The 21,627-nt window shown below is 57.2% G+C and overlaps 4 protein-coding genes across 11 annotated transcripts; 2 read left to right on the top strand and 2 right to left on the bottom strand.

Moving 5' to 3' along the window:
• Nucleotides 1-65: 65 nt before the first annotated feature.
• Nucleotides 66-9,056, bottom strand: FAM83E (family with sequence similarity 83 member E). 2 transcript variants are annotated; one of them, XM_073226002.1, is made up of 6 exons: nucleotides 8,759-9,056; nucleotides 6,897-8,653; nucleotides 5,695-5,862; nucleotides 5,365-5,489; nucleotides 2,311-2,755; nucleotides 66-929 (listed from the first exon to the last, which is right to left on the bottom strand). In XM_073226002.1, the coding sequence occupies exons 2-6, from the start codon at nucleotides 7,392-7,394 to the stop codon at nucleotides 654-656; spliced, it is 1,512 nt and encodes a 503-aa protein (XP_073082103.1). In that variant the 5' UTR covers nucleotides 7,395-8,653; nucleotides 8,759-9,056; the 3' UTR covers nucleotides 66-653. The 2 variants fall into 2 exon arrangements, with proteins under 2 accessions (XP_073082103.1, XP_036861814.1); XM_037005919.2 differs by having other exon boundaries at nucleotides 8,831-9,056.
• Nucleotides 3,953-4,555, top strand: SPACA4 (sperm acrosome associated 4). The gene has a single exon (XM_037005921.1). It carries the CDS (start codon nucleotides 3,953-3,955, stop codon nucleotides 4,328-4,330), a length of 378 nt encoding a protein of 125 aa, XP_036861816.1. The 3' UTR covers nucleotides 4,331-4,555.
• Nucleotides 9,057-9,390: 334 nt separating the features above from the next.
• Nucleotides 9,391-13,395, bottom strand: RPL18 (ribosomal protein L18). Its single transcript, XM_017653841.3, has 7 exons — nucleotides 13,257-13,395; nucleotides 11,982-12,068; nucleotides 11,512-11,619; nucleotides 10,923-11,021; nucleotides 10,276-10,399; nucleotides 9,991-10,060; nucleotides 9,391-9,508 (listed from the first exon to the last, which is right to left on the bottom strand). The coding sequence occupies exons 1-7, from the start codon at nucleotides 13,257-13,259 to the stop codon at nucleotides 9,433-9,435; spliced, it is 567 nt and encodes a 188-aa protein (XP_017509330.2). The 5' UTR covers nucleotides 13,260-13,395; the 3' UTR covers nucleotides 9,391-9,432.
• Nucleotides 13,396-13,417: 22 nt separating this feature from the next.
• Nucleotides 13,418-21,578, top strand: SPHK2 (sphingosine kinase 2). 7 transcript variants are annotated; one of them, XM_017653804.3, is made up of 8 exons: nucleotides 13,418-13,672; nucleotides 13,879-14,011; nucleotides 14,632-14,786; nucleotides 17,664-18,132; nucleotides 18,971-19,120; nucleotides 19,226-19,320; nucleotides 19,398-19,513; nucleotides 19,928-21,578. In XM_017653804.3, exons 3-8 carry the CDS (start codon nucleotides 14,748-14,750, stop codon nucleotides 21,021-21,023), a joined length of 1,965 nt encoding a protein of 654 aa, XP_017509293.2. In that variant the 5' UTR covers nucleotides 13,418-13,672; nucleotides 13,879-14,011; nucleotides 14,632-14,747; the 3' UTR covers nucleotides 21,024-21,578. The 7 variants fall into 7 exon arrangements, with proteins under 7 accessions (XP_017509293.2, XP_017509302.2, XP_073082101.1 ...); XM_017653813.3 differs by having other exon boundaries at nucleotides 13,670-13,735; XM_073225999.1 differs by lacking the exons at nucleotides 13,418-13,672; nucleotides 13,879-14,011; nucleotides 14,632-14,786 and adding an exon at nucleotides 16,066-16,196.
• Nucleotides 21,579-21,627: the final 49 nt, after the last annotated feature.

Below are 21,627 nucleotides of genomic sequence, written 5' to 3'. Positions count from 1 at the left end.
ACTCTGGGTGCTTGGTAGGAGGGCGCTGGACGCCCGGACGCGGCGCTAGGCTGTGGAAATGCAAGTTTCTGAAATGAAGCAGCTTTATTCTGAGCGAAGGTAAAAGGGAGACCCACCAACTCACCCCTTAGCACCCACGAAACAATCCCAGTGCCTGCCCAGTCCCTCTCCATTACCCAGGAGGTGTATCCCCACCGACTTCCAGTCCCTCGTTATTCAGCTCCACCCCGCAGATTGGTTCTCTCCTCTCCTTGGCCAAGCTCGGTTTACCCACAGCTCCTGAGCACAGTGGGTGCAGAAAGCTTATCCTTTTGTCCCAAGCAATCCCCATCTGCAACCCACGCAATTCCAGCGCCAGGTCCATTTGGCCAGGCCTGCCCTCGGAGAAGTTCTGACCCGGCCGGAACCGGATGTGCACTGTTCCAGGCTCCCAGCTAGTCAAGACTGTGTGTCCACTTTCTAGACTATAACACTGAGGTCTAGAGTGGGCCCTGAGCTTGTCCAAGTTCTAGAACAAATGAAAAATAATCCCTTCTTCTACTTGCCAGACACTGAGGCCAGAAGCCGTGTCCAAGGCACAGCAGGGCAGGGGGCTTTGAGCTGTGATTGTCCAACTCTCCTGGCTGGGCCAGCCCAGTCGGCTTTGGTTCCTGTCAGGGTTGCCCTCTGGGTTCTGCCTGGGCAGCCCCGTCTGGCTGCTGGGTGCCTCTAGGTTCTGAGAGTTTAGATGTCGCATCTTCACCAAACCTCCTCCGGGTGGGGGACAGATAGTGGAGGCGGGGGGCAGGGGTGAGGGGCAGGGGGCCGCCCCAGGGCTGGCACCAGGCCAGGGGTCGGGAGTCCGCCTCACCGCGGGGCAGCCCTCCAGTGCCCCGCTGCCTCATCAGGGCCCTGGCTGGGGTGTCTTTGTTGCCCCAGGACTTCTTGAGCTGTGGAGGGAAAGAGAGGGAGGTGAGAGGAGGTTTCCGGGGTCCCAGAGCCAGAGGAGGGAGAAGAGAGGAAAGGCAGATGGAGATGGGGGTAGGAGAAGGAAGGGCAGGAGTGGGGTGTGAAGCCCCAAGGGGAGGTGAGAAGGCCCCTGAGCTCCAGAGGCAAGTGAGCAGCAGGCCTGGGACCCCTGGCCCACAGAGGGGGCAAAGCAGCTGTGGAGAGCAGGAAGCAGCTGGCAGGTGCCTCTGGGAAGCAAATATTTGCCAAGGGAGGTGACGCCGGGTGAGGGTGGCTCAGGAGCAGGTGGAGACGAGGACCTTGGCCCTGCCCTGCCCATCTCCTGTCCTCCTGAGAGGGACTAAAGAGGATGTTCCTGGGACATGTCTCCCTTACCCTCAGGACAGGCCTCTAGCTCCCACTTAGCAGATGGGGAAACTGAGACTGGGTGGAGGAGCAGCTCACAGAGGAGCTATAGCCAGAGTCCACCTGTTCCTCCCACATGGCTCTCCTCTCACCATCTCAACAGCCCACCATACAGCTGAGGACACGGAGGCCCTTCTGGGGGCCCCCCAGAGAACTGGGGCAGGCTCTGTTGGAGTCCCAGTGTCTAAGCAGCTGGTGGGAGTAACAGAGACCCCTCTGAGCTCCGCTAATCCCCTCTCAATGCCCCCTCAAGTCCTAGAAGCCAAAGAGCAGGGCATTTAAAAGCATAGCCTGGAGGCAACCAGGGCTGAGTTCCAACCTGTCCCTGGTGCCTCAGTTTCCCCACCTGGGAATGGGTGGGTGGGGAGATGTAATAACATCCACCTCATATGATTGTGGCAAAGGTTAACTTTAACCACCTCTGGGAAAGCACTTGGCCTGGGGCCTGGCACATGGCACGGGGCCCACAAAAGATTGTTGTTTTGACCTTGGGCGAGTCACCTGACCATTCTGAGCCTCAGCTTCCCTGTCTGTAAAAATAGGTAAGACCTGGGGTGTGGATGTCATGAAACAAATGAAAATAAATTCCACTTTGGGAGTTTACTGTAATGATGATGATGATTCTATTTCGTTCTGTCCTCACTGACTCCTCCTTCCAACCAAACTGGGAATGGGGACAACTGCTCAGCCCATTTCCTAGATGAGAACATTGAGACAGCAAATCCCTAACTCCCCCTCTGCCCCAGCTCTCACAGGTGGGGTACCCTGCCAGGGTTCGCATCCACGGTGGCTCTCTGGGTCTCTGCCCCCCAGTACTCCCCTGCCCAGGGCACAGCAGGGGTATAGATGGACGATGTGATTACAAATCCCAATGAGTGGCTTTGTACATAGTAGGCCCTCAGCTGCCTCCAGCCTCTTCCAGCTATTCTCATTCTAAGGCCAGCCACCAGCTCTCACCTCGTTGTCACGGTCACTGGAGTCTGACAGCTGGGACAGGCGGCTCAGGTCCCACAGGGAGCGGCTGGGCCTGGCTGGTGGGCCGCTGGGGGTCTGGGCGCACTGTACACTCCTCAGGATGTCACTGAGTGGCAGCCCCGGGGCTGCGGGGGTCTCCTGCCTGTCCCCCTGGAAGACTTGGCAGGCCACCAGGCGTTGGGCCAGAGGGCCATTGGGTGGTGGTGGTGACATGGGGGCCACAGAGCGACGGCAGGCCACGCGGTGAGGGCTGTGGGTCAGCTTCAGCACCCCCAGGGCGCTGACCAAGGGGCCAGGGTTGGGTGCAGGCGGGAGCGGCCAGGAAGCTGCGTACAGTGTCCGGAACTCGCGGCCGAAGGCATCGGCGATCTCACCGGTCAGCAGGGTCACCAGGCCTCGGTGCAGGCGTGAGTCACTCCACGTGAAGCTGGGGGCATGGAGTTGAGGGGTTGGGATCTCTGCACAGTCCCAGAGGCCTGGCCCCCACCACCAGTCTGCAGCCTGGTCCCAGGGCAGGCTGCGTGACCTCAGGCAAATCCTGCAACCTCCCCAGCCTCAACATCCCCCTCTGTAGAATGCGAACAACCAAAGTTCCTACCCCAGAGGGTTGCGGTGAAGATAAGCGTTCAGATACTTAAAGGACCATCTGCAATCAGACTTGACTTTAAACCTGGGCTCTGCCCTGTCCCACCCAGGGATGCCTCCATGCCTCAGTTTCCCTTTCTGGAAAGAGACAGGGTTGTTCTCTGACACCCACAGGACTTTTTTAAGACTCCAATGCTTTCTATAATGACTGTCACTTCTTTATCACTTGCTGGGTGGCAGGCTCTGGGTGTGCCTAAGTACCTCGCTTTGCTCGCCAGTAATATGGAGCTAGAATGCAGGAGGGTTAGCATGAGAGAAGACGGGCTGAGCTCCCTGACAGGTGCCCAGCCCCTGCCTAGCACTACAGGCCAGCGAGCTGAGGTGAGTGGTACCTAATATGCCTGTTATCAGTGTTGTTACTGAAAGCATTTAGCACAGGTCTTGGCACACAGCAGGTGCTCAGTAAATGTCCCCATTGAGTTAAATGAACCTGGGCTCTAATCCTGCCTTGGGGGCCCTCAGATCCATCACTTTCTTTTCCGTAGCTTCAGTTTGCCCGCCTGAGAAATGGGCTCACCAGGGACTGTGTACTTGCACCTCAGCAGACATGGCACCCAGCACCCAGTTAGTGGCCAGGGTGGCAAGTGGTGATCTGAGTGTCCTTACCTTGGCGGGGTGGCAGTGTCCTCATGCCCTGGCAGGTCAGTGAGCCCACCAGGTCCTCAGATTGTGACACCCCTCCCCCACCTATGACCTCACGCCCGGAGCAGCCAGTGAGGAACCCTGAGAGGTCTGTGAGGTCACCCCATTCTGTTCCACAAAGACTCCCCTCGGGCATCAGCTGCTGGCTTGTCTTTGTCCTGGGGAAGCTTCTGAGACTCCAGGACTCAAGCGCTGTGGTCACGAGGGAGCTCAAGGCCACTCAAGTGCTGACCCTGCGAGACCAGAGCCAAGGGCGTGCGGAGAGCCACTCATCGGTTCCAGGAGGCCCAGGAAGCCCACAGTCTGGCTCGGGCACCATCACCACCGCCAGGCCACCATGGTCCTCGGCTCGCTGCTGCTTCTGTTGATGGCTCTGCCGCTGCGGGTGCCAGGCTCCAAGGACTGCATCTTCTGTGAGCTGACCGACTCCAAGTACTGCCCTGGCATCCGCATGCACTGTGGCGACGATGAGAACTGCTACACGGGACGGGGGGTGGCCCCGGGCCTCGGCCCCGTCACCACCAAAGGCTGTATGCAGTCCACTTCCTGCAGCCGTGAGGAGCCTGTCACCTACAAGGGAGTCACCTACATCCTCACTGCCACCTGCTGCCACGGCCACCTGTGCAACGGGGTCCCCAGCCCCACAGGCAGCTGGTCGCTGGCGCTGGCCACATGCCTGAGGTTGGGTGTGCTGCTCCTCCCATATTTGCTGTGACTGTCTCCCAGCTCTGCTGCTCCCCCCCACCCCCGGCCTCCACCCCTCCCCCATTAAACGGCCAGAGGCCCTGGACAACGTCTCGTCTCGTGGCGCTGGCTCCCTGCGTCCTGGAGCTGTCCGCCAGGAGCCCGCCCTCGGCGAAGCACCTCGGACCTGGTTTCGGGGTGGGGACCTGTGCTCAGCGGGTTTGACTGCACTACTGTATTTCATCGGTTCTAAGACACATACTTGTTTCACTTCGATCAGGATGTCTCTTTTCATTGGTGGCACCTTAGAGTCGACAAAATATGGTAAAAATAATAATAAGAAGAAGAAGAAGAAGAAGAAGAAGAAGAAATGACAGCTGATGTTTACAGAGCACTTCCTATGTTCCATGCCAGGCACTGTTATTTCACTGTGTCCCCAAGTGAAGCTGGGAAGGTAGATCCTCTTTAAAACATCCCAGTCTCTATGGTGGCAGTTCTCAAAGTGTGAGCCCCAGACCAACCGCATGGGTAGGAACCAGGAACTTGCTAGAAATACCGGTTCTCAGGCCCCATGCCAGGCCAGCTGCATGGAAGGTAGGGCCCAGAAATCTGGATCTTAAAAAGTCCTCTAAGTGCCTCTGAAGCCAGGGTCGGGCAGACTCCAAAGACGAGAGGAGGGACAGGAGCCAGTGTGGGGGCCGAGTGCTTGTCTTCTTCACAGGTGCTCAGAGAGGCAGAGCAACTCACCCCAGAGCTAGGACTCCAACCCAGGTCCTCCTGGTTTTGAAACTCCCACACAAACTGTAGGTCCCGTTTCCCAGAGGCGGGAACACCAGCTCAGAGACATGCAGACTCACGCTGAGGCCACTAAATAGGCTGGCAGCCGGGCCCGGGCTCTGACCCGACGCCGCTCTGCGTGGCCATACCTCCTCCCTGGACAGGGTGTGGAGACCCATTTCACAGACGAGGAAAGAGAGGCTGGGGAAGAGAATGCCAGCTCCCCCCTGAGCACACTGAGAGGGGGTTGGGCAGGATCCCGGGCGATGGGTGAGGGGGCGGCCGCACCTGTAGGATCCCGAGATGACCCTATGGCCGTCCAGGAGCACAAACTTCTCTCGCACGTTGCCGCTCACCTGCCGTCGCCAGCGGCTCTGGAAGCTGCAGCCCCGCACGACACGGATGTCCAGGTTCTGTGGTGGAGGGGCCACATCCTTGCTCAGGCCCACCTCACATACCTCCACTCTGCCAAGGGCTCGGGGGGCGCCTCATAGGTTATGAGACCCTCTTAGCTAGCATCAGCCTTGATGAGCCAGGACTCCGTGGAAGGGTCTGCCCCCCACTGCCCCCAGTGCCAAGGAAACGGGGATCCAGAGGTCCCTCAGACCAGGCCCCTACCTCAGTGGCCCAGGGGTTCATCCCCAGCTGCTGGGCCAGCGTCAAAAAGGCAGGCAGCTTCTGGCGGTCCAGAAGCAGGTAGACGGGCACGCAGCGGCGTGTGGCAGCGTTCACCAGGTCCAAAAGCAGGTCCGGGTCAGTGAAGATGTCCATGACCACAGCTACCAGCTGTCGGGTGGGGAGAGGGACTGTGGATGGAGCCTGGGACTCAGAGGGTGGGGCCCTGGGGGTGAGGTGCTCTGGGAGCTGGGAGTTTAAGCGCTGGCCTCAGTGGGATGTTCAGGGGGGCTGAGGGGGAAGCCCCCAGACATGCTGCTGCTCAAACAGTGCCCATATGAATGAGATAAAGGCATTCCTTCCTGGAGCCCCCGGCCTCTAAATGCTGGAAAGCTGTCATCATAGCCGCATGCCTGCGATGGTGAATGGTGTCCCCTGAGCTGTGACACTACAGGGTGGATCAGTGGGCTGGATGTCTTTATAGATGCAACTGCACACCTGGGCCTTCCTCTCACCAAGGAGCATGGAGGCCAGGGGTGGGAGGGTTGACCTGCTAGGCCACCAAGGTGAGCCCTTTGGACTGGAAGGTGCTGAGGGTCTGGATCTTGCAGCGAGGAAAAGGTGGTGATGATGAACCCTGACTTACCAGCCAGACAGCCTTGGTTTAAATCCCCGCTCGGCCACTTACAGGCAAGAGACTTAACATCCCATGCCTCAGTTTCCCCATCTCCTCATTGGGCACAGTAAGTCTCAACCTCACAGGGCCCTCCCGAGGATTACACACAAACCCAAGCACCTAGTGTGGGAGCAGCAGACACAAAAACTGTTAAAGAACAGGCTGGCCAAGAGGCTGCTGAGAGACCTGTAGGCCCTTCCTGGCAGGAGGTGGAGACATCTGCCCTGGGGGTGAGTGGGGTGGAGCAGACTGAGACTTGGGGGTGGGGGTCAAGTCAGAATTAGGACCAAGGAGCACGGATGCCTAAGAACACTCAGGTCCCGGGGAAAGAAGGGAACCCCCATATCTAAAGAAGTGAGGATGAGGTCTGGGGCATGTGGACGCCTGGGTTCCGGGGTGTGGACTAAAAAGTCCTAGGAGGGCACGGGTGAGAATCCCTGGAGCCCAGGGGATGTGCTCCCGCAGGTCTGGGAGCTGTCTGAGGATGTCCAGGTCTGGGAAATGGACGCCAGGCCCCCGAGGTCCCCACCTTTTGGGCAGCCTGGATTTCCTGGCGCACCAGCTCCTTGAGGGGTGGGTGGCCCTCGTCAGGCGGCTGGGTGTACAGCTGTGCCCGGGTGATACCCTTCCAGGCCGAGTCCTGGGGCCAGCCCAGCCGTAGCATGGGCGCCTCGCCCTCCGACCGTCCAGGCCAGTAGGTCAGGCTGCCCGAGTCCGCACCGGTGGCGGTGGCTCCCTCTGCCGCCCTGCAGGGCTCCTGACTGGCTGCTGTCCAGTCCTCAGCAGCCGCTACCAGGCCCCGGAGCTCATCTCCACTCAGGAAAGGCCGCAGCCCCTCGCGCTGCACGCAGGCCTTGAATGCCTCTGCACCTTTGCTCAGCAGAGCCTCAAGCGCCAGACGCTGGCTCTCGGAATACAGGAAGCAGGGGCTGGTCTCAGTCAGGGGCAGCACCCCAGACCCCCACTCCGCTTCTTCCAGCGCCGCCAGCTGAGAGGCCGCCATCAGGCTGCTCAGGTGGTCCGACATGGGTGAAGCATGGTGTCAGAGTGTTTGGCTGTCTCTGGGGGACTGATCCTCTGGGGGTCTCCTGTTCTCTCTAGGTTGCCATTCAGGACTTTCAGGGCAGACCTGTCAAAGTCTAAACAGCTCCCTGTGCTTACCCCTAGCTCACTGTCCTGAAAATCAGACTGCCCGAATAACGGCCCGCCTGAAGTGTGGGCAGTTCAGCCCAATTGCCCACCTGCCTCCAGCCAGCACCGGGACTGGCTGGCTGTCTGACCTTCCCACCAGCTGTCTGTGAGTGCCTGGCCAACCCTACCACTTGCCCTGCCTGTTGGTCACGTTGACCACCTGACACTGTCTCCAGCTGTGTAACCCATCAGTTTCCCATCTCTGCTCCACTGCACAACAACCTCTAGCCCACTGCCTACACAACGCCCCGGCTGACCCTTCAGCTCAGGCTTGGTCAGGCTGACCACCCACCTGTACCCGTCAAAGGTCTGGCTGACTGCCCAACCAGCTCCAGGCAACAGGCTGTCTGTCTCCAAACCACCCTAACTAGAGAACACAGGCTGCCAGTCTCCCTCTGGCCAGGAGCATGTCTAACTGACCCTCTCCAGTCGCCTCTTCGACATCTATTTCTCCCAACTGACAATCTCGATGTCCGACCACCCAGTTATACACCCAGCTGTGTCTGGAGGAATCTTTCTCCCCCCAACAGCCAACCAGTGGCTCACCAGCCCTCCCTGGCTGATCAGGTTGGGTGCCTCTCCTTTGGACCTGCCTTCTCAGCTTCAGAATGCGCTGTAGCTCTGTCTCGGCATCACCCGTGCCCAGCCAGGGATCTAAGTCGGCCTCCTGTGGACTGGGGACCCTGTTCCTGGGCCTCACACCCACTCTGGTTACACTCTGTGGTGGGTTTCCTTCCTATGGAACCGGCCTATGATCCTGACAATCCAGTTAGGTTGAGGGTCCAAGTAGCCATCTTTCCTTGAACAGGCTGCCCCACCTGGGCCACGGAGTTGTCTGGACGTGCTCCCCGATCTATGCTGATCCCTGGCCAAGCTGACTCCAGGCTGTGTTTCTGCCTGAATCCCACTGTCTCCGGCTTGCTGACCACTCACTTATTCCTGGGTAAGAACCACTCTATATCCTGTCTCGTCTCCCTTCCAAGCGTCCTCTTGACCCAACCTCTGGACTGTGGACCCCTGATCCCTGCAAACCGGTAGCCCCTGCTTCCAATCCCAGCACCCAGATGGCTCCCTTCCTCCAGACCACAGCGAGCCCTGCAAAGAGAAGGAAGCAGAATAAAGCCACGCCTCCCTCTCCCTCTTCTGCCCCATCCGGCACCCCCAGGGGTTCAAGCCTCCATCCCCTTGCCCTCTTCTTGCCTTTCCAGAGGACGGTGAGAGAGGGGGCTGGAGACCTCCTGATTTTATTTCTGCGGTTCTTCCGTCTCTCACCTCATCAGACTTCAGCTTGGGATCCGGCCAGCCCAGCCCCTTGTATAAACACAGCGGGAGGGCCGTCGCAGGTCCCTGGGGCATGGGAAAGTCCGAGCCCCGGGAGCACACACGCCGGTTTGCTGGGCCAGGGGAGGGCAGCCCTCCAGACCCAGGCATCGGGGAAGGGTATGGGCCTCACTTGTTCCCACGCACCCAGTCCCCACCGCGGCCCCACCCTCCACTCCCAGGACAAGGGTGATCCGGGAAAGCTCTTTTAAAAGGGGCGGGTGTGGCTAATACGAGGAAGCAGGTGCGGAGACACGGGACACCTGCAACTGGGGAGGCGGGACTTCATCGCAGAGGGGGCTGAGGGTCCAAAGTCAAAGTGAGCTTCAGGGGCCCTGGTGCACGCGCGGCATGGCCACCAGGGGGCGCCGGCCAGTAGACCCGAACCCCGCCCCGGCAGGGGGAGGGGCTATCCCAGTGGCTGGTCTCCATGGAAGCAAGCAGAGCATCCAGCTACCCAAACCAAACGCATTCTCTCTCACATGCGCCCCCCAATAACACACAGAGGGCAGTCAGCATCCAAAAATCTTTTAATAGCAAGAAAGGATCTGGGGTTAGTTTTTGTAGCCTCGGCTGGCCCGACGGCCTCTGGCGCGCTCGAACTTCCGGCCCTTGGAGCGCACATAGGGTCTGAAAGAAAGGAGGGAAAGTGGGCAGGCCACGTTACCAGCCTGCTTGCATGCTGAGCAAGTGCAGGGAAGAGCGACGCTCCCTGAGCAGCACGGGGACAACTAAAGTCTGGGGGTGACACCAAATTGTCTGCCAGAAAAGCCTGGTAGCACAGGAAGCCAAGATGCTAGGAGTGGCTGCTGAAGCGCCAACACCCGGCCCGGAAGGGGTGGGGCAACATGCAGGCTCCCAGAGGGATGTGGACTCAGGCCTGAGGCCAAGCCCTGATGAGCCTGCATTTTAACGCTGGCTGCCCTGGGAGCTCAGCACCCAGAAGACAGCTTTAAGGCAGGTCTTGGGAGAAGTGAACAAGACGACGGAGGTCTGACAACCTCAGCATGAAAAAGGAGCAGCCAGTTGTTGAGAAACAACCTACCAACATGAGAAACCAACCCCTCACAGAGCGGGGTCGGGGAAGGGGAGTCACAGCTGGACATACTCACTTGGTGTGGCTGTGAGGGGTTCCTGGGGCCTTGCCGAAGTGCCTGTACACCTCTCGGCCCTTTCGAGGACCTGGGAAGGGAAGAAATGCGGGTACATCAGGCAGGGACCCAGCACCCAGACATCGTGCAAGGAACCTCGCTCCAGGGCTGAGGCTGATTAGGGGGCTGGGGAACTCCTGATCTCCCAGACCCGGCAAAGTAAAGGCTGCCGCCACTACTCAACACAGCTCATACCAGAGTCCACACCACCTTCCTGCAATGGGAGATGCAGTGAACATTACTCACCAGAGAGCAGGACGGTGCCACAGCCCTTGGGGGAGTCCAAGGCCAGCTGGTCGAAGGTGAGGATCTTGCCTCCTGCCTTGAGGATGCGGCTCCGAGCACGGCTGCTCACACGTAGTGCGCACACCTGGGGAACAGAGGACAACTGCCTTTATAGCCCCCCTACATGACCACCCAGGGGCTGCTAGGACTTACTACCTGGCCCAGCAGAGGTCCTAGCTGCTCGCTCAGCCTGAGAACCAATTATCACAGGTGGCTTCCCAAGTTGACTATAGCTGTCCTTAGCACTTTATTTCTAGAAACTTCATTAAGGCCACAATAATCTCAAGTTATTACTTGTAAGGAAACTGAGGCTTATTAGAGATCTATGACTTTGTCCAGAAGTTACAAAGTGGCAGAAAAATTTAGATCTAAAGCTGCCTCAAGAGCTAGCACTGTCAACAAGGCCCCACAAGCGGCCCGCTCAGGAACACCCACCATTAATAATGCCAACGACAACGCCCCTCCAACCCTTAAAGCCACCTGGATAGGTGTGATGCCAGCCTCACCCACAAAGGTGGGACTAAGGATGCACAAGCCTGATGGCACCACAGCAAAGCAAGGGTGAGCCGGATCTGTAGGACTCCACACCGAGCCCCTGCCCGCCTCACCTTCAGCTTGGGCACCTCCTGGATGCGCACATCATCAGTTATGGTCCCTACAACCACAGCTGTTTTGCCTTCCCGGCCAGGAAGCTTCATCTTCCGGATCTTTGAGGGGAAGTAGAGATGCACACTAAGAAGTCCTTTCTGGATTAACATCTAATCCCAGTGCTTGCAGGCATCCCAAAGACCAAGATAGTTGTGCCCTGACTGGGTTGAACCTATCCATGCCACACCCTCAAAGTAGTATAGGCCTAATCTCAGGTCTTGCCGAGGAAAACCAAAGAAAATTCAGGCACACTAACAAATCTCTCCCACAGAGGGCTTCTGATGCCAAGACTCCTGCATTGTGTCTGGAAGCCCCAGGGAGAGCTCACAAGGCCCCCATCACAATGAGAAATTGAAGCTGGGAGGCCAAACCAGTCAAATACCCCCTACTATTCAGCTACAATCAGAGGGTCCAGGCTGTGCACCCACCACTGAGTGCGGTGAACCAGCTAATGGCCAGGCTCCAAACCTGCCCTCCCTCCCGGAGCCCAGCTCCAGACACGATCCAGTTGCTCCCAGGTGGGCTACGCTTCCCCCATCAGCCCCTCACCATCCGGGAAAGGGACAGAGGTGGCCTGTTGGTGCGACTCATGAACAACCTCTTCAGCACAACTTGGTTGAAGGTGGAGTTGGTTCGTCTGGCCAGAAACCTGTACAACTAGAAGGGACCAGAAAAGGAAGCATGAGAACCCCAGGCAACACACTCCCCCTCCCTCCCAACTTTCCAATGAACAAAGAAATGACTGGGTTAGGAGGGTCTTCATGGCTTTTCCCGATCCCACTGAGCTCCAAGAAGATGACTGGCCCCACTCCCTCCTGGCAGGGACCCAGAAAATCCCTTCCCGACCCCCTAGCTGTATGCAGCCCAAAAGATGAAAACGGCTCCCTCAGAAGCTCTGGGGCAACCAGAGGCCTGAGCCTGAACCCCTGGGAGAAGGCCAGGACCGGTGCTAGAATGCAGGCTTGGGAAGCTACAGCCCTGGGGTGGCCCTGGCTTAGGGTCTCAGGCCCCAGCCTTACCTTGACCAACAGCCTTAGGTAGATGTCCTGGCTCTTGGGCTCCTTGCGCCGAACCTTTCGGTCCTTGTTGTGGCGGATGTCAACTCCCTATGGGATACAGGGGAGGCGACTGACCCAACTCTGATCTGGCAGATGGCTCACACCATAAACATTCTCAATTATTACTTACCTGAGAGAGGTAGGGCCCCACTCTCTGAAGAGACAACAAATCCCAGATCCCAGGTCCACCCCTGGGAGACCTCTGGGGAAGTTACTTACGGGCCTCAAATAACCTCTCTGTAAAAAGGGGCTAATTATACAAGCAAAGCATTCAGCACATGGCACACAGCGCCCTAAAAAGCTTTAACACGATAGCCACATGAACTTGATTAAAAATTTTAAATTCCTTATAAGTACTTTTCAACATTAAGTTCCCAATACTAGCTCCCACACATGGAGGGTGACCAAAAACATTTAAACAAAGGCAAACACTGAGTATTCAAAATGGCAATAAACCTTTATTATTAACTCTGTACAGAACCAAAACTAGAATATACTTTGATGCACAGTCCTCCTTGAATGCAACGAATAGGAGGTCGTTTCCCACTTTAGCGTTAGGAAAAGTGAGAGAAGCCCACGATTTCCACTACACCTCACCCGATTTCCAGGGATTTTCTCAGGCTATATTATGTTAGACTGCTTACTAACAACTCCAATTTTATCCAACAATTAAGTGTCTGCAAGAAACGGTAATGAACGCTTCCTGTTACTTCTTCCCAAATTCAAATCTGTGACAGTTTTTGTGTTCCCAATGAACAGATGAAGACAGTGGGGCACAGTCCGGGAAAGGAAGTTCACAGGGCGTGCAGGGAGCTAAGATTCAAACAGAGGCCTGGCTCGTCCAAAACCCGGGGCCTGAACGGTCGACACTCGGAGAACCCAACGTTACAGACAGATCTGGTAAAGGCAGCAAACACTCTGTTAAGAGTGGCTGTGGGACAGGCGCCTGGGTCCAAATCCCGACTCCACTTCCTGGCACTGTGACTCTTCCTATCACTTCACTTCCTTGTATCTCAATTCGGTCATCTACTTATGGAGAGCTCGAACAGAAAGGTACGGGAGCGGTCGGAGGCTGATAGGAATGACACATCCCTGGTCTTCGGGGCCCCAGATAATCCCCCCACTGCGCGAGTGGCCTCATTTGGGTACCCCCGACTCCTCTGGCACGCCCCCAGCCCAAGACCGCGGCGGATGGAGGCGGATGGTGGCGCCGCAAACGCCTCTAAGCGCGCTCACCATGATGGCGACTCCTGATCAAGCAGGTCCGGAAAGAAAGAACATAGCTGAGGTGGGCGGGGAAAGCCTTCAGCGAATGGCGCTTATGTGACGTCTAGGGGCGCGACACGACGCTCTATCGCGACTCGGGACTCTCTATGGTGAATCGGATGACCGGCTAGATGGGCGATTCCGGAATAGGAGGAAGAGCCTCCAAAGGGAAACAAGCGCTACGTCAAGGAGGGAAGGGCCAGCACGTCGGGGGCCTCTCTGGCCTTACCCCGTCCCTGTTTTCGATAGTCCTCCAGAAGAAAAGGATATGGGAAAAAGGGAGACGTAACGCGGAGCTAGGAGGACGCTTTGCTCGGTGACGCTCTAGCCGGACACCGTTAGCCTCTCCGTGGCTCCCGGAGGACCCTACCGGCTCAGTGCTAGAGGTGAGTAGGCGGGGCTGGCACGGCTAGTCTGGACCTCGGGAAACCTTTGACCCTACGCTTCAGGTATTTCCTTATCGCGCTCACCTCTACGTATCTCGGACTGCACTTACCAGGGTAGCCGCAGCTCGGGAAGTCCTACTTAAGGTCTAACCCGAGATCTTCTTGCTGCAGCCCAGTCCGTAGCATCCTGTATTTTCTCCTTCTAGGTTCCGTTTCTCCTCATTCCCTGACCCCTTCTCAGCCAATGCCACTTGGGGGCTGCTTTTCTCAGCCAGAGAGATTCAAGTGGCCCAGCAGGTTCGGTGTGAGGGATGTGCACCTTACTGAAGCGCAGAGGAGGTACACTGAGGCCCTGGGCTTGGGTCGTAGGGTGGAAAGAGGGAATGGGTAAAAAGTTCCCTGAAAGAGGGGCAAGAAGAGATTTAAAGAGGAGACAGAGATTCATAGGGGAGGAGGACCGGAGACTCAGATAGAGAGTGGACAGAAACCTTAGGGGGAATAGAGACAGGGGATAAGAAAAATACCTGGAGGGAGGGAGAGGAAGGAGATGTAGAAAGATGGTGAGGTGGGGCCTTGCCAGCTGTAACCAAATTCATATCCCGTCTCTGCTAATTACTAATAGAGTGACCTTGGACAAGTCGTTTAACCTCTCTGTGCCTTATCTGTAAAACAGAGATGATAATAGGGCTGGCACAATGTATTTTCCAGCATTATGTAAGTTAGTGAAATGACTTATATAATGCTTTGCACGTATGTGCTCAGTAAAAATTAGCCCACTGTCACTCTTATTACTGGCCTTATTGGGTGGGACCAGATGAACTGCCTGGGCCAGTGACAAAGCTGAAACTCCCTTTTTCTCCTTCCTGAGGGAGGCCCTAACCCGTGGGCCTCCAGCACTTCCAGCCTGGCCTCCTGGAGTCTGTCTCTGATGCTCCGACTTACTCACCTCTTCTCCACAGAGCCAAAGGCCAGGACTGGGCTGTGAGGCCTGACTCCTTATCCATACCACCCTCCCATGGCCTCTGACCCAGGGCCAGCATCTTGCTGATATGGTAACACAGTAGAAAGGCAGCAGATGAATGGACATCTTGAAGCAGACAATCAGGAGGACCAGGTAAGGGTCCATTTTAAGTCAACTCACCAGACCACGGGACACAATGTCCCCCTCCTCCTCATTATCCTTGATCCCTCATCTCCGTGACCTGGCCTTTGTCTTTGAATTCCAGCCTCTGGTCTGTTGTGTCTGCCTTTCTTTCTGCTGGGACCCCAAGCTCAGGTGCTGTGTTTCACTGTCTCTCCACTTTACTGGCTTTCTGTCCCTCCCTCTTTCTGGATCATTCTTTGGTACATATTATCTGGTGCTGTTGCTACTCTAGGTTGAACACAAGGTACATTGTTTAGCAATAAATAAACTTGTTCCTCCATTTATCTCTTTCTAGCCAGTTCTGTCCCTGTCTCCTTCTGCATGTGTCTTTCTATAATTCTGTTTCTAGTTATCCTGGTATTATTCTTGCCTTGCTTTTAATTTCACCAGGTCTTTACCTGTCTATGTCTGTCAGGATCTTTGCTTCTGTCTCTTGGTCTCAGTTCCTCTCAGCGTCCAACATTCTCTCCCTACCTTATTTGGCCCTAGAGGTATCTTACATACTGTCTATCCCATCTCTCTCTTTGTGTCTGTCTTGTCACATAACTGGGTCATTCACTGGGTAAATGTCCATGTCATGCTTCCTCCACTCTGGTTTGGGCCCAAAGTAAAAAATGTGTTAATTAATTAATGCCCTGAATTAATTAATTCAATTAATTGAATTAATCCTCCCTGGTTTTCATTCCAAAAATGTCCCCATCTCTCTTTATCTGTGTCCATCATTTTCTGGGTTTTCAGTGTCTTTACTTTGTGCATTTTCAGTTTCACTGTCTTTGTCTCTTTGTTTTTAATCTCTGCTTTTCTCTATATCTATCTGAAAAAGAGGTAGCACTGTCTCCAAGTCCCTTATTGCCTCTGTGCTTCTCTGGGTCTCTTTTACTAATTCCTTTTACGTATCTCTGGGTCTTTTATCTGTGTTAGGGTCAGTCTATCTGCAGCCTCCCCCATGCCCCTTAAAGTAAGTAGATGGGACGGGCCCGCTTGCCCTCAAGAAAGATGGCAACAGAGGCGCTCGCTGTGGGGCCATGACGCCGCTTCTGCTGCGCGTGTGCCATTACCTATAATGGCGGCTGCACTCACAAAACAATGCTCCGCCCAGTTATCCGGATCTCCCAAAACTGGCCCCTGCGCAGAGCTCGCGAGTCTGCGGGCCCCGCCTCCCGCGTGCCCGCACTGGTGCGGCTGAGGCAGGCTGTGCAGCCATTGGCTGAGCGGATGGCACACCCTCCCCCCCACCCCGAGTCTGATGGGGGCGCTTGGTGCTGGCTTGAGGGGCCGCTTGGAGGACCGGCGTGTGATGAGGGTGCGGGAGTCGGGTCTGGGACTCGGGTCTGGGGACCGAGGGACCAAGAGGATCGGAGACGCAGGCCCGGGAATAGGGTACCGGGGGTGTGGGATGGAGGTGGAGAACCAAAACCGGGACTGAGGGAGCTAAGAATGGAAACCCAGGTCTGGGACTGGGTTCAGGAAATGGAGTAGGAATGGAGTCCCGGGACTGGAGGAACCGGAGGCGGAGACCCACGCTGACGGACTGGGGAGAACCTATGGATGGAGTCCCCGGCCTAGGTCTGGGGTACCTAGGGAGCAGAGAATGGAAAGCAGCCCGGGACCTGGGGACCTACGTACAGAGACTCAGGTCCAGGAGTGGGGCAGATTGAGAGCTCTGTGCCGAAGCCTGATTTGAGGTAAAGGGTGAGGCCTGAGGGCGCTGCCTAGGGCAGGGAATAGAGGTGACTCCTAAGGGTGAGTCCACAGTTGGGGGTGTGTCGGGGGCAGTTCTGGGCCCCGGTGAAGTGAGGGGCTGGACTGGCACGTGGCTGAGTGGGTGGGGCAGTGGAGAACAAAGGTGAGCAGGAAGGAGGAGTCAGAAGCTGGGTAGAGGGCAGGGGGCAGGCCTTTGGGGATGGGACCTCAGGCCCGGCTCTCACCCCCTCCCTGGAGAGCGGCTAGATGCCCAGGTCAGTGCTTGGGTCCGGCTCATGGTCACCACGGCCCCTCGCAGGTGCCTGCATATGGTTCCTCTAGCTCTCTGACCCCTTGGTCTGCCCATGTCACCTCTCTCCCTCAGTCTCCCCAGCTATCTAGTGCCTCTACCTCCTGCCTATCCTATCTGTTCTTTCCCTCCCTCCCTTTCTGACCTTCAGAAGGCCCCCTGGCGTCCCTAAAATTTCCTAAGTATCTTTTATCATCTTAGGTTTCATCTCCTTGAAGCTCTCTCCTTTTCTCACTATTTCTCTGGCGCTCAGACCTTATCACGCTTTTTCTTTGTATTCAAGTATCTCTCCCTTGTTCCTTTCTCCATCCGGAGATGAGTGTGTGTGCATGCGTGCATGTGTGTGTGTGTGTGTGTGTGTGTGTGTTGTATATTTCCCTGTCTTTACATGTCTGTTTCTTCATGTTTCCACAGTCCTGATGTCCTCTGCCCTATTTATTCCCCAAAGTTCTTGTCATCCAACGCACTATGTATTTTACTTCTTTGTCTTGTTTTTATGTCTGCTCACTAGAATATAAACTCCCAGAAGGCAGTTTTTGTCTGTATTGTTCCCTACTGTGCCTGCTAGGCCTGGCACTGTGGCACATAGAGGATATGGAATAATTATTTGGGGAATAAATGAATGTTTACAAGTGAGTGTGGATCCTCCAGGCTTCTGGCCTTCTTGTCTCGCTAACCTCTGCCCTGCCTTCAGGGTCACCCCCCATCACTTATTTGAGCCTACCTGTCTCTGATGCTCCATCCCACCTGTCTCCGCCCCTTGTTGTCTCCCCTGTCCACAGGCCCTGTCCTCGCTTCCTTCCACTTGATATGGGGTCTTGGACACTGACTTCTGCCCTCCTCCCTTCCCACAGAGGCCAGACCAGGAGCTGACCAGGAGCTGGGGCCACAGGTCTGAGAGCGCCCTGGATAGGGCCAAGGCCATGGCCCTGCCGCTGCCACTGGCTGCCAGCACCCCACTCCTGCATGGCGAGTTTGGCTCCTACCCAGTCCGTGGGCCACGCTTTGCCCTCACGCTTACACCGCAGGCTCTGCACATACAGCGGCTGCGCCCAAAGCCTGAAGCCCGACCCCGGGGTGGCTTGGTCCCACTGTCTGAGGTCTCAGGCTGTTGCACCCTTCGGAGCCACAGCTCCTCAGACTCAGCAGCCTACTTCTGTATCTACACTTACCCACGGGGCCGACGTGGGGGCCGGCGCAGAGCCACTCGTACATTCCGTGCCGATGGGGCAGCCACCTATGAAGAGAACCGCACTGAGGCCCAGCGCTGGGCCACTGCCCTCACATGTCTGCTCCGTGGACAGCTGCTACCCACAGATGGGGGTGAGGCACCGGGCTGCTACTCTGTCCTAGAGCCACCTTGGTGTCTCTGCAGATCTCCCTCTGGGCATCTCTGTCTCTGCTCTTCTGTGTGTCTATGTGATGTGTCTCCCTGGGTCTGTATGGAAACTGACAGACAGGGATGGGCTATAGAAAGAACAGTCACGGGCAGAGAAAAGTGATTTGTGTCTGCTGCTCCCTCACTAGGTTTCTGTCTTTGTTCTCCCTTCCTTGGGTCCTGACCACAGATGAGTCAGAGGTTCCTGGCTGGCGAGAACAGCAGACTGAGACATGATCAGTCACCACCCAGGGTGATGGGCTCACAGAGGTCTCTGAGGGCATCTCAGAAGCCCAGAGGGGCATCTGATCCAGCCTGTGGGGAACGTCGGGGGTGGTCAGAAAAGGCTTTCAGGCAGAGGCTCCCACCTAGGGACCTCAGTTGGCACAGGAAGGTATGGTTCGAGGATCCCCACTGGTGGGACTTCTTTGTGCACCATGGTCCTGTAGGGATGGTGACAGTGAGGGAGCCCCACAGTGGAGTGGCCTGATCCTGGGTTCCAGGTGTTTAGGGATGAGGAAACCACAGCCTTCCTTCCACACGTGGTTCCAAAGGGCACTGGGATAAGACACCTGAGCTGTTCTATCTTTCTCTCAGCACCTGTGCCGGGGTGGGGAGCAGGGCCTCAACCCTGGGCAGGTGAGGCCTGGGAGAAAAGTTTTAACTCCCAGTAGGCTCCAGTGCTGACCTCCAGTTCCACTGGGACCCGTTTACAGTTCCTGTTTCTGAGGTGAGAGGGCCTCTGTCTCTATCCTCTGTAGAATGCTTCCCCTCTTTCTGCAGAAATCACCCCTGAGCTTCTGCCAAGGCCACCCCGACTGCTCCTATTGGTCAATCCCTTTGGGGGGCGGGGCCTGGCCTGGCAGTGGTGTAAGAACCACGTGCTGCCTATGATCTCTGAAGCTGGGCTGTCCTTCAACCTCATCCAGACAGGTAAGGGTGGTGTCAGCGTGGAAGTCGGGGTGCTAGGAGGCCAGACCTGAGTCCTAGGGAGTGGGGGTAGAATAGCCTGCCTCACCTCCTGGTTCCCCACATTAGAGCGACACAACCATGCCCGGGAGCTGGTCCGGGGGCTGAGCCTGAGCGAGTGGGATAGCATCATCACGGTGTCAGGCGATGGGCTGCTCTATGAGGTAGGGCAGGAGCATCCTATTGGGGGGGACTTTGGGTCTGGGATCAGGCTCCAAGTGTTTGATCTCCTGCCCTCCAGGTGCTGAATGGACTCCTAGAGCGCCCTGACTGGGAGGAGGCTGTGAAGATGCCCGTGGGCATCCTCCCCTGTGGCTCAGGCAACGCGCTTGCTGGAGCTGTGAACCAGCATGGGGGGTAGGTGGGGCATGCCTGAGGATACTCTGAGTAGGAGAGGGATGAGCCCTCCTGGGATGACAGGGACGTGACATATCTGCCCCCAGATGTATCCCCTCAGCCCGCAGTCCAGTCTGTCAATCTGGCTGTAGGATGTTCCCCATATACTCCTCAACAGGTTTGCCTGTCCCTAGCTGTATTCCTAGTGCCCAGAGCTGTGCCTCAGAGGTGGCACTCAACAGATGCTCATGGGATGGAAGAACTGTCTGGAGGCAGCCACATGGCTGCGCGTGAGCCCAGGACAGGGCCTGCCTGGTCTCCCTGCCGTCTTTTTCCCCACCTGTATTGTCTTTCTCCTCACTGCCTTGTGCTGTGTGTCTCTCATCCAACCCTGTTTACTTTTCCCACTGTGTCCATCCACCTCTGGCCATGAAGGTTTGAGCCAGCCCTCGGCGTCGACCTGCTGCTCAACTGCTCGCTGCTGCTCTGCCGGGGTGGCAGCTGCCCACTGGACCTGCTGTCTGTGACGCTGGCTTCAGGCTCCCGCTGTTTCTCCTTCCTGTCAGTGGCCTGGGGCTTTGTGTCAGATGTGGACATCCAGAGTGAGCGTTTCAGGGCCCTGGGCAGTGCCCGATTCACACTGGGCACGGTGCTCAGCCTCGCCGCATTGCACACCTACCGTGGACGCCTCTCTTACCTCCCTGCCACCATGGAAGCTGCCTCACCCACCCCTGGCCATGGCCTGCCCCGTGCCAAATCAGAGCTGACCCTGGCTCCAGCCCCAGCCGCAGCCCCTGCTGTGGCCCACTCACCCCTGCATCGCTCGGTGTCTGACCTGCCCCTGCCCCTGCCCCAGTCTGCCCTGACCTCCCCTGGCTCCCCTGAACTGCCCAACCTGTTGCTCAATGGTGGGGGCCCAGAGCTGGCAGGGGACTGGGGTGGAGCTGGGGATGCTCCATTGTCCCCAGACCCAGTGCTGCCCTCACCCCCCGGCTCCCCCAAGGTAGCTATACTCTCACCCATCTCCAAGGGAGCCCCAGAAATGCCATCATCCTCTGGGCTCCCATCTTCCAAACCTAATGCCACAGTTGCCGTCTCTACCAGGGGCCCAGCAGACCATCTGCTCCCTCCTCTGGGCACCGCACTACCCCCAGGCTGGGTGACACTGGAGGGGGACTTCGTGCTCATTTTGGCTATCTCACCCAGTCACCTGGGGGCTGACCTCGTGGCAGCTCCCCATGCGCGCTTTGACGACGGCCTGGTGCACCTGTGTTGGGTGCGCGGCGGCATTTCGCGGGCTGCGCTGCTGCGCCTTTTCTTGGCCATGGAGCACGGTAGCCACTTAAGCCTGGACTGTCCACAGTTGGGATATACCGCGGCCCGTGCCTTCCGCCTCGAGCCCCTTACGTCTCGTGGTGTGCTCACCGTGGACGGGGAGCAGGTGGAGTACGGGCCGCTGCAGGCCCAGGTGCACCCAGGCCTCGGTACACTACTCACCGGGCCTCCCGGACGGCCTGGACAGGAGCCCTGAACCTAACAAAACCTGGAGCCCCCCAAAGGGGGGCCTACATTCCAAGGTGCGGGGCTTGGCCTCGTCTCCGGGTTGCGTCCGTCCGCGCGGGAACCGGAGGTGGTGCTGCAGGGTAGCCCGAATTCCAGAGGGTGGGTGTCGGCACGGTCACGTAAATTGGACCCTCGCCGTAGGCAGTCCCTGACTAGGCGGAACGGGGCTTGGTTCAGATACTTGCTACCAGCTCTTAAAAGGCAGGTCGGCTGAGGGCGGAACCTGCTCTGTGCGTCGTCCAATGACGGGACCAAGAATGTACGGGCTGGAGGAAGCTTTAGTTAATTGGCCAGTCAGGGCCCGGGTTTTGCCCAATCTACTCCGGCTTCTCCACGCAACTGGCCAATCAGCCCTGGAGGAGTAGGTTCCTCCCGGCGGATGCTAGGATTTGCACTACTGTCCCTTCCCCGCGGGACGGAGCGGGGAAGTCCATTTCCCCAGTCTGTTGTGCGTCTCACGGCCGCGATCCACAAAGCAGTTGAAAAAGTCTATGCAATAAAGGCAGTCGCTTCATTCCTCTAAGACTGTCGCCCCTCCATCCTGCATCCCAAGGGAGCAATCAGACTGGGCC

Source organism: Manis javanica, chromosome 17 (genome assembly GCF_040802235.1).
Source record: "Manis javanica isolate MJ-LG chromosome 17, MJ_LKY, whole genome shotgun sequence".
Lineage (NCBI taxonomy): Eukaryota > Metazoa > Chordata > Mammalia > Pholidota > Manidae > Manis > Manis javanica.
This window is presented reverse-complemented; position numbering and strand designations above follow the sequence as displayed.